Genomic DNA, 10,908 nt, shown 5'->3' on the forward strand with positions numbered 1-10,908 from the left:
TTAAGCTCTCCTAACTAAGGCATCTACGAGTGAAGGTACCCGAACTAGTTGTCTTGGGTGCCTTCTGTAGTCATTAAGGAAAAACAGGCACTTCTGGGGCTGAAGTCATGTGTCCTTGGTCTAGGCTGCTAGGGTCCTGGGTGGGACAGGTTGTGTCGTAGAGCACCTGTTTATTAAGAGTCTGAGAGACTACTTGAAACAGAGGAGTTTGAATTGGGATAGATCACTTTTGCCCTTGTGTTTTTAAGAGGTATGGCTCTGTTTTCTGCAGGTTACAATCAGGGCATCTAGAGGACAGCCACGGACAGTGCCAATATCTTCAAATGACATGCTGCAGGGCACTGGACAGGATATCACTCCGCTGTCATCGTCTACAGATCCCCAGCCCATCTTCCTGTACCCACCTGTCCAGAGGAATGTCCAGAAGAGAGCGGTCAAAAAAATGTCAGAACTTTTGGCTAAATTTCAAATTAAAAATATTTTAAAGGAAATGTAGTCACTTCTGTTATGCCACAGTGATGAGGTGGTCTGACCTTGTCTTAACAGTTGCCAAGGAAATTTTATGCTATGAGAACCTAGCTTCCCACAAAACCAGGGTTAAAGCATGCTATGAAAGCCCTTAAGATGAAACTGTGAAATGTAGAATTAGCTAGGCATTTTAACAGAGATAATGGGATTTCATCACCATAAGGGCTATCTGCCTACACTGTGTCCTACCGCCTTGTCTTCAACTTATTTTTATTTTATTTGTATTTGTTATCCACTCTTATATCGTGTTTCCTGGCTACAGCAAGTGTGAAATGTTTAGGGTGCAAGATAAGACTAATTTGACTGCAGGCTTCTGGAAATTTACGTGTGTCGTTAACTTTGTCTCAGTGATTGTTACAACTCCAAAGATACCTGTCCAGCCACTGATGGAAATATCTCTCTTATCTTCAGGAGTGTCCTGGGGAGGCAGACTTGCCTGGAGTGCAGCTTCGAAATCCCTGACTTCCCAAACCACTTTCCTACCTACGTTCACTGTTCGCAGTGCCGTTACAGCACTTGCTGCTCCCGAGCTTATGCCAACCACATGATCAAGTATGTGTGATTCTTTGCTGTAGTAGCCATTCTTCCTGCCTGAATATTGTAGCATCCCTGTGACTGCTGCACTGTAAGAAAGGGGTATCATGAAATTTTAGTTCACTACAGTGGTCTGTAAGACATGTATTCTGTGTCAGCACGGACACAGGTGTTAGCTTTGAAACGAGATGGGAAAACTGAGTGCAAGAGATGAGACTTATTCCAAACTGAGTATTGTGGCTAGTGGCATGTGTGTACTGCATGAAGCTGCAGAGAATTGCCATTATTCAGTGCTCTAGGATTTCTTGCAAAATTCTCAGAGTGAAATTAAAAACATAATTTAAAAATATTAAAAAAAATAATAGTAATAAAAGTCATGTCATGCTTTTACAAGCCTGCAGTCTGTACAGGACCATGGGTAGACCACAGAACAGGATGGTAGAACAGTTGCTATAAAATCTGGGCATTTCTAAATGCTATTGAACAGTGTATATTATTTATTTATTCAGACACGGAATTTTCAATTCGTTGAATACAAGTCTGGCAGACAAAATGTTACTAAAACCAGAATTGTGTCTATCCTTGTAAATATTCTTTATTGTATATGGTTTTATAGCTCTTCAAATATCTGGAATAATTCTGACATTTAATAAACTCTGTTTTCTTACAGCAACCATGTTCCCCGGAAGAGTCCAAAATACTTGGCTTTGTTTAAAAATTATACTGCCTGGTAATGGAAAACTTGTCATCTTATTTTAATCGTCTGGGAATCTAATGTGCATTCATTTTTCTGATATTCCAGTTCTGTTCTTTTCTTTCGTGATCATCTTAAGAAGTGCTACTTAATGTTCGCAAAAGTATACTGAAAATATATCGAACTGAAGGCAACTACTGTTGCCTGAAACTCCCATTGCTTTCCAGTGTTTTGGGGAGGGGGCACTGCCTGTATGCACTGGTGTGACATTTTTTTCTAAGTGTTAGTGAGGGGATGAACCTATTTTCATGTCTAATACTGATGCTAAGCTCGCTCTCTTCTTTTTGTTGTTGTTTTCCAGTGGTGTAAAGCTGTCCTGTTCCTCCTGTCTCTTTGTAACATCTGAGGGTGATGCAATGGCCAAACATCTGGTCTTCAATCCATCACATGAGTTTAGTAATATTATTTTCCGAGGTAAGAGTTGGAAGGGGAATAGAAAAGTTGAAGTAATTAATGAAGGATATACTACATCAATTCATGGAGTCTGAATCAAATACAGCTGTGTGTAGCAATTGGCTGAGCGCTTACTGGCTCCTGAGTTCTAGTAAAATGATGTTGGGGACCTTCTGAATGCGTCTTAATTGTTATGGAGATTGAGAGTTAAGCTTCAAGTGAGTGCACTCTGCCTGGAGCTCAGCTGTGTAATGAGATTCTCAGGAGATCTTCCCAGGGAGAGACAATGCAGAGGGCTTCAGTCAGCTCCTCTGTTTCTCTGAGACATCATTGTACCTCCATGACACCAAGGGGCTTTAAGCAGCTGCTGATATTGGGATATGAATAGGGCCTAAAGCTGTTGTTCCAGCCATTTGTTGTGAAGTACCAAAATTTGCAAAACTTAAGGACACTGCCTGCAGAGATCTGGCCAAACTGGAGCTTTCCTAACCAAACCCCTTGTGTTATTTCAAATGGATGTGGGGTTTTGGTATTTGTCTTTAATGGCTGTTGGTGAGTGTTGCTCTGCACTGTTGAGCAGTTTTCACTTCCTGGGTTTGGATGTGGCTGTATTTAAGTGCAAGTCCTCTTCGCAAGGGGGGTGGCTGAATGGAAGGGGGATTATTAGCTACTCTTAGAGCAGATTGGGATGCTGCAGGGATACTGAGCCTCATCTCTGCACCAGAACTTGTTTGCTTTCATTGACTTCTCGTTTGTTTGCAAAACTACAAATGTTTTTTTTTTTGTTTTTTAACAGGGCCTTCTTGGATATCACATTCCAGGTAAACTGTTTGTAAACTATTATCTGCCATCATCTGTTTCAGTTTGTGGGTTGCTTGTTTGCTTTCCCTCAGCAGTTTCATTTTCTTGGTTTTAAGAAAGTTCTGTGTTCTCTCCTTTCAAGGCATGTTCAGCCCCAGGACAAAAGCATGAAGAATACATGCTCTGCCTATTCCCCGAGTAAAGCTGCTACTGTGAAAACAAAGTCTACGTTACCTGCGAAAGACGACCTGGAGCCTGAGCTGACACCAGCAGCCTACAACAGGCCTCTGGTCTGCCAGGAAGAGGAGTGCTTAAATATTGATGCTCAAGAAGATGAGCAGCCAACAAAGGAGCCTGAACCTGCAAGCAAAAAGGAGCAGCTGTCAGTAAAGAAGCTGCGAGTCGTACTGTTTGCGTTGTGCTGCAACACTGAACAGGCAGCAGAGCACTTCCGAAATCCTCAGAGGCGAATCAAGCGCTGGCTACGGAGGTTTCAAGCTTTCCAAGAAGAGAACTTGGCATCCCTGTCGGAGGGCAAGTACCTCAGCTTAGAGGCTGAAGAGAAGCTAGCGGAATGGGTCCTCACACAGAGAGAGCAGCAGCTGCCTGTAAACGAGGAGACTCTCTTCCAGAAAGCCACCAAGATTGGCCGATCCCTCGAAGGTGGCTTCAAGATCTCCTACGAGTGGGCCGTGAGGTTCATGCTGCGGCACAACCTCAGCACGCACACTCGGAGGGCAGTGGCTCACCCGCTCCCCAAAGATGTCGAGGACAACGCCAGTTGCTTCATCGAGTTTGTGCAGCGGCAAATCCACACTCAAGACCTGCCTCTCTCCATGATTGCGGCCATCGATGAAATCTCTCTCTTCCTCGATGTGGAGGTGCTGAGCAGCGACGACAGGAAGGAGAATGCTCTGCAGACAGTGGGAACTGGGGACCCCTGGTGCGACGTTGTTCTCACGATTCTCGCCGATGGAAGCGTTCTCCCAACACTGGTCTTCTACAGGGGCCACGTCCAGCAGCCTGCCAATGTGCCAGAATCGATCATGTTGGAAGCAAAGGAGAACGGATACAGTGACGACGAAGTCATGGAGTTGTGGGCGACCAGAGTGTGGCAGAAGCACACAGAGTGTCAGAACAGCAAGGGCATGCTTGTGCTGGATTGTCACCGAACGCACCTATCGGAAGAAGTACTTTCCTTGCTGAGTGCCTCCAGCACTCTGCCGGCTGTTGTCCCTGCTGGCTGCAGCTCCAAAATCCAACCTCTAGATGTTTGTATAAAAAGGACTGTGAAAAATTTCTTGCATAAAAAGTGGAAAGAGCAAGCCAAGGAGATGGCGGACTCCACGTGCGATTCGGACATTCTTCTCCAGCTGGTTTTATGCTGGCTGGCAGAGGTCCTGGAAGTCATTAGTGACTCTCCTGAACTTGTGCAGCAGTCCTTCCTGGTGGCCAGTGTGCTGCCAGGTCCGGACGGCACGGCCAACTCGCCCACACGCAATGCCGACATGCAGGAGGAGCTGATTGCCTCTCTGGAGGAGCAGCTGAAGCTGAATGGTGAGCAGCAGCAGCAGGCGGCGACCGAGGTCCAGGATCGGACCCAGGCCGAGGAATCTGCTGACCCAGAAATCCTCCATCAGCTCTTCGAAGGGGAAAGTGAGACTGAATCATTTTATGGCTTTGAAGATGCTGATTTGGATCTGATGGAAATCTGAGCACTGATCTGCAAATCGTGATCCAGAAAGGGTTATTTTTTAAATAAATGTTGGATGAGACCATTACACTTCCCTGTGGATTTGTGGGTTTAGGAAATTTGTAGGCGATCACTCAGATAAATAGCCATTTATGCTGTTCATTTATAAGTTTTGTGCTTTTTTAAAAGAAAAATCACTGTGTTGGTATTTTCTGAAAATATATTGTGGGTGAATATTTTTGCGTTTTCTTTACCTCACTGTATCATAGTTTTCTGTTTTTATTGTGCAGAAATGTTTTGAATTATACATTGTCAATGTGACCATTTCTAAAGAAAGGAAAAAATATGTAGCTAATGAACCAGTATATAAACCTTTTTGGTTGTCTTAACACAGACTTCTTTTTTTTTAACACTTGACCCAGAGATTTAGGTTTTTGTGGTAAATTTAGGTATGAATGATTGCTTTAATGTGTGAACCTCCTATAATTGGCCATTAAGATTTGGTTTGGGTTTGTTTTTTGTTTTGTTTTTTCTTTTTTTTCCTTTAAAGAAGACTAATTATTTTGCTTGTGAATTTGGACATGGGGTAAAAACACAAGCAAAAGAATTTTGCCTGTTCAATGCCAGCAATGGTTCGTGGGAGCCACGATACTTTGAACGGGGGCTGAAGTGAGACGTGCAGTTAGGGAGTCAGGTGCAGTGCTGCCACAAGCCTGCGGGGTTTGAGCTGACTTTCTGACACTGCGATGGTTCCTTTCCTCCAGCCGGGAAACCATCCGACACCCACCTTGCTCCAAAGAGTTACTGACAGAGGGTGCACGATGGAAGAGGAAAGTCAAGTCTGTCTTGATCTTCCTGTACAGTAGATGGGAGTTAAAGCTGTATGGACCATTAAGCGTTGAGCTTTTAACTACTAGTAGTTGATAAACCTGCTTTAACCAGTGGCATCAGACACTACGTTCCTTAGAATTAGAAATCTGATTTAATGAAACAAACTGTGACGTGCACAAAAAGAAGACGTTTGTTTTTATTTTTCACTGCCAGCTTAAATTTTTCTACAATTTGCATGTTTGAGGGTTTTTTAATTGTATGTATTATGGTATAAACGGAAAGCATTTTGACATACAGAATTCAGAAGCACCTGCACCTTTCTGTTTCCATAGAGGTTTTGTGAACCTTCCCTATTACCTAAGGAAAGCAGGAAGCAGCATGTGCAGACCTGTAAATGGTTCATCTTTAAAATGTACATAAGTGGAACATTTAATAAAACCAGGGAAATGGATTTATAAACATGTGTTTTTATTATGAAGAACTATTTAACTCTTGTGATACCGTAATGCTTAATGTAAAGTGCATAAAGAATTCTCTGAGGAGTGCAGGAGCACAAGGCTGGCACGTGAGCTGTGCTTCAGAGCTGGGGCCAGGTCGCGGACTGGATTCCCTCTGTTCTTTTGAAGGGGACACAGAGTTGTTTAGCATGTCCTGAGGATACCCAGAGATGGGATAGTAATTAAATGTGTTTACATGTCATTAACACTTGAGGCAGAATTCTGCCCAATTTACATTTCTGCAGACCCTACTTGCCCTTTAACTATATAGTAGGTTAAACAGAACAACCTACTCTCCTGGTTTGAGTTTTTTTAAAAAATAAAATTCTGAAAAGTCATTAATAAAATACTGAACGAAGATTTTACTGCATTTTATTCTTTCTTTGGGGATTGCCCACACTCTCAAGTGAGAGCTTAATGGTTCAAGTTGTTAGGTAGTAGTAAATACCAGTCTTAAATACCTTCACGAATAATCACAAAGCTAAGAAATACCGAATAATGGCTGAATTGGGTAGCGAAGCACATGTAACACCATTTTGTTACTATCCTCCTGTAGCACTAGCTGAATGGGAACCAGCAGGGGCTTTGCAGGAGGTACTGCAGCCTCGGCTGCACACAGCCTGCTGTAGGATGATCGACTGCCTTTGATTTTCAGAGCCCTTGAAGCCCTGGATCTGCTGTCAGCAGGTAGAGCTGTAGGAACGTAGCTGGATCTTAATTACTCTGACCATTAAGATTAGAGGAGACACTAAAGCAACAGAAGTCAACCTTCCTTTCATTTTTTCCCCTCTGTGCTTTGAACTGAAGCCTTTAATAGGCACTGAATGCTTGAGAGTGCCTAGGATAAGCAAAATGTGGGCGTCTGTGAAAAGGTGTTCATAAAATGGCCTGGTAGTTGCACCTTAGAGGTATTACTTTTTATATCTTAAAACTGCCCCATGAGCTAAAGTGCTACAGCTGGGGTTGGAGGAGTTAACGCAGCTGTCAAATGCGTGCTTGTAGTGGGATAGGAGAGCAGCGTAGGAACCTCTAAAATTGAAATCTGAGTCTGGAAATGTTGCTGTACCCTTGGGGTTCCACTTTCTTTTTGTCCAACCCATCACAATGCTGCTCAGCATGCTGGCCGAGCTGTAACTAGCTGGCTGCAGCATGCAGCCTCCAGCCCCTTGTGCTTGCACGGTAACGCCTGGTGCCTGGAAGACCAATTTCTTTGAAACTAAGCAGGAGGACCTATACCATTTCTTGACTCTTACTGTTGGCAAATACTTTTCTTACAGAAGACATCTTTGAAGACATGTTTTCATTCTGTTCACAGGTGGCTTTTATAAGGTGACTGAGGCTTTTTACCTGTCCAGATCAGAATTCTTGGATGTCTGGATTACAAGTGAGAGCAGGAGAAACATGGTACGTGCTGCACCTTAGGTTACAGAAATACCCCACAGGATTAAAGTGTGTTACATACTCAGTTACAGATGTCATAGTCCGGTAGATTTTTGTTTTATTAGGGCAAATTGTAATGGGATAATTGGATTCAGTACTACTACCTTGCACCTCAGAAACCTTTACTAAAACAGAAGTGGAAAAAGCATTTGTCAGCTCTAGCAGAGATGAGATCGTGGGTGCTAATTATTAGAGGTGGTTATGGAGTACTTTGACCCACACTCTCACACACACAAGCGCTATCTGAGAAAGGGACTGCCAAGTCAGATACAGGAGGAAGAGGAGAGTGTGTTCAGGCTTAATGGAGCACAGTACCTACCAGAACCCCATTGGAGCAAAGAGCAAAACCACTTTTTTCTTCCCTGGAGAAGGGCAACAAAAAGGACTTGCAGCTTTCCGCAGCCTTCTCAAAGCATGGCTGTGCTGTAGAATTCAGAACCTTGCACCTCAGTGCTTCTTGAAGTGCTGTGGCGTCTCACTTCAGAAGTTAATATTCTTGGAGCATCCCACAAATTCTTAACCATAACACCGAATACAGAGGCTTGTCTTAACAGGTTTATTTAATTTCCCAAAGAAATCAGATCAGAACTTCAAAAAGAGTAGCTGATTTACAGCACAGATGAAGGACGATAACACAGACACAGCAGCCTGAAGTAGCTCTTGGGGGTGGGTCATTCAAAACCACTGCAAGGAGACATTTTTACAAGGTCAGGATATTACACAACATGGATGCGGTTAACAGCTGTGCTACCAAAATCAGAGCATTTTAACCTTTTATAAGGTGCCCTCAGGCTTTTGCTGGACTGACAACTTACAGATTAAGAGCTGAAAGCACACGTAGTCCTAAAAGTATTACCTGACAAGATTTGCTATGTCCCAGTTGGCTTCCAGGGTGAGGGGTCCTTCCACCTCCACTCCTTTCTCCGTTGCAATAGCAATTTCATACTAAGGAAGAAAAACATGGAAAGTTTTCAATAAAGCCTGACTGCCATACTTGAATTTGATCGGCCCTGTAAAAGCTCTAATCAATAAGTGTCAGTAATAACAGCTGTTGTTTAAACAAATTTGCTTTAATGTGGCTTTGCATTTAGTAATGTTTTACTTTTTCCTTGGTGAGCATGTTGAGATAGTTTCAACCTCCTACCACCATGAACTGTCACAAAGCTAAAAGATTGCAATCTCTGGATGCTGCTACTGTGGTGATGGGAGAAGCAGCACCAGATGTAAGAAGCAGCAGCACCCAGGCCAGCCAGAGAGAAGCAGCACTCAGGATAAAACCGCTCTTCTGAGGCTGGAGATGAGGTGAAACTCACTTTGCAGAGCACAGGTTTGTTAACAGATCTTTTAGCGTGCCTCATCCCTGCCAACTCAAGCGTTACCGTGAGGTTTGCTGAGAATCAGAGACGGCACGACTGAAAATGCTACAGTGAGCTGGGGTAAAGATTGGCCTCTGGAACGTCAGCCTGAGGCACGCAGCAGCTCTCCAGCCAGGGCACACCGAAGTACCACACTTACTCTGTTGAATGATCGAGCGTCTCTGTAATACAAAATTTTCATACAACGCTCAATCAAGCTCCGGGCTTCCTCCTTTGTTAGAGTGGGTTTCTTCTCCAAGACTTCTCTCATCAATGGCTGAAAGAAAGTAATAAAAACCAATATCTCAACAGCTCAGTCACGCAGCACCAAGTTTGCTTCAGCAGCCGAGTGCACACTCTGCTCCTGCTTGCAAATGCTCACCTGAGCTAGGAATGCTCCGTAACCCGTAGCAAGTGTAGGGGCTTCGTAGGCCACGCCAAGCATGTCCACGTAACCTAGGAAGCTGAAGGGATGGAGTGGTTAGTGCAGAACTCCTTGCATAGGCAGAGCTGCATCACTTTGGGGAGGGCCTCGGCTTTTGAGCAGCTACATCCAGCTCAGAGCAGAAGCCAGCAAAGCAGATGCCCTCCCGCTGAGAAAGCGGGAGTCTTGCTGGAGATGCAGGCTCACATAGCCCATGGGTCACTGGAGGACCACAAAGGCTAGACACATCCTTTTTGACCCAGGCAAGCAAGGGAGCAGGAGGGTACGCCTGCCAGGAATTAAAGGAATGATGAGCGTTAGGGAAAAGCATAAAGGAACATAAAGGAACTGGAAGCACAGAGCACCTCCTGGCCAAGGGATCCACCATGTACTTCTCTTTCTGGAGAAGCCCTCAGCTACATTCCCATCTAACAAACAGGGCAAGCAAGAACTGTGCTGGTGGGGCTCCCTCCCAAAGCATACACGTAACTCCTCTGTCCTGTGCCATGAGGAACAGTCCCAGGGAAGGGCACGCGGTAACCATTACATGTTCTGCATCACCGCTCCTCACCTACCTCTCGCCATTGTAGTAGCCTCCGATGACAACAGTGTTCCACAGGGGATTTATCTTGGACCTCCGGTTGTACATGACTCTCGTCAGCCAGGAATGAATGGCTTTGGGGCTGTAGCTGTGACCATCTCCCAGCAGCTCCTCGTCAATTCTAATTCAGAGAGAAGTTTCACCCAACTAAGAAAAGCTGGAAACCACCTGGACACGAGCAGCAGCCCACCTCCCGCTGTGCCATGGGCGGAGCAGGGGAGCCTCATGCAAAGCCACAGTACTCAGCAGAGAATTTGGAAAGGACACTTGTACCAGGGGCATTGCAAGCTTAGCGAAAGAACAAGGAGGAGCCTGAGCTCAATTTTGGTCCTGCTCAGCGAACACATCTCGCTACGTCTCAGTGCTCTGAGAACTGGAAGGAGAGCGGCGCGGCGTTACCCACAGCACTGGAGCCGAGCCCGTGAGAGGCGCAGCGCGGGCGGGGAGGACTTACACCATCTGGTCGATGATCTGCGCCAGGTACTGGAAGTCGGCGTAGTCCCCGGAGGCGCCCAGCACGGTGCTGTCGTTCACCCTCAGCAGCCGGGAGATGTTGCGGAAGCGGGCGAGGGAGCCGTAGGAGCCCATCATGTCCGCGGCGAGCATCACGCCGCCGTCGAACTTCACGCCCAGCACCGAGGTGCCCGTCACCATGGGGGTCCTGCAGGCCCCGGCGTCAGCGGCACCGGGGGGGCCGCTCCCCAAACGCCCCCAGCCCCCCGGTTGCCCCAGCCCCCTCCCCGGTTCCCCCCTGCCCGGTGCCCCCGGCCCGCCCCGCGCTCACGTGGTCCGGGTGAGGGGCTGTAGGCCTGCGGCAGGCCCGGGCCCGCCGGGGCTGTAGGCCTGCCCCGGAGCCGGGCCCCCGGCCCAGAACGGCGGCGGCGCCCTCGCTCCCCCGGCCTCCATCTTAGTCACGGTGCGGCCCGCGCTGCGCACGCGCGCCGGAAGAGCGGCCGCTACCGGCCGCCGTAGGCAGAGGCGAGGCCGCGCGGCGCCATCTTGGGAGTGGCTCGGGCCGGAAGGGGGGAGGGAGGGCCGGGCTCCATCTTGTGTGTGG

At 46.5% G+C, this 10,908-nt stretch overlaps 2 protein-coding genes across 7 annotated transcripts in view; one reads left to right on the forward strand and one right to left on the reverse strand.

Moving 5' to 3' along the window:
- POGZ (pogo transposable element derived with ZNF domain) overlaps positions 1-5,985 on the forward strand; it is a 36,093-nt gene extending 30,108 nt beyond the window's left edge. For all 6 annotated transcript variants that reach the window (XM_040538618.1, XM_040538617.1, XM_040538621.1 and 3 more), the window contains 6 exons: positions 272-444; positions 940-1,080; positions 1,733-1,792; positions 2,118-2,230; positions 3,006-3,030; positions 3,153-5,985. In XM_040538618.1, the coding sequence (XP_040394552.1) occupies positions 272-444; positions 940-1,080; positions 1,733-1,792; positions 2,118-2,230; positions 3,006-3,030; positions 3,153-4,725 (2,085 nt within the window). In that variant the 3' untranslated portion in view covers positions 4,726-5,985. The remainder of the gene's footprint in view (positions 1-271; positions 445-939; positions 1,081-1,732; positions 1,793-2,117; positions 2,231-3,005; positions 3,031-3,152) is intronic.
- A 2,028-nt stretch (positions 5,986-8,013) lies between these two features.
- PSMB4 (proteasome 20S subunit beta 4) lies at positions 8,014-10,798 on the reverse strand. Its single transcript, XM_040538623.1, has 7 exons — positions 10,636-10,798; positions 10,306-10,512; positions 9,826-9,972; positions 9,209-9,290; positions 8,987-9,103; positions 8,328-8,416; positions 8,014-8,155 (listed from the first exon to the last, which is right to left on the reverse strand). Exons 1-7 carry the CDS (start codon positions 10,755-10,757, stop codon positions 8,143-8,145), a joined length of 777 nt encoding a protein of 258 aa, XP_040394557.1. The 5' UTR covers positions 10,758-10,798; the 3' UTR covers positions 8,014-8,142.
- Positions 10,799-10,908: the final 110 nt, after the last annotated feature.

This window comes from Cygnus olor, chromosome 28, assembly GCF_009769625.2.
Source record: "Cygnus olor isolate bCygOlo1 chromosome 28, bCygOlo1.pri.v2, whole genome shotgun sequence".
NCBI classification, from domain to species: domain Eukaryota; kingdom Metazoa; phylum Chordata; class Aves; order Anseriformes; family Anatidae; genus Cygnus; species Cygnus olor.

Excerpts from the sequence above, each read along its gene's own strand:
- PSMB4 (XM_040538623.1), bottom strand. The coding sequence starts at position 10,757 with ATGGAGGCCGGGGGAGCGAGGGCGCCGCCGCCGTTCTGGGCCGGGGGC. Across the intron at positions 10,513-10,635 it reads CAGCCCCTCACCCGGACCAC|GACCCCCATGGTGACGGGCA; the intron begins GTGAGCGCGGGG and ends CGGGGCCTGCAG. Across the intron at positions 9,104-9,208 it reads ACGGAGCATTCCTAGCTCAG|CCATTGATGAGAGAAGTCTT; the intron begins GTGAGCATTTGC and ends ACTTTCTTTCAG.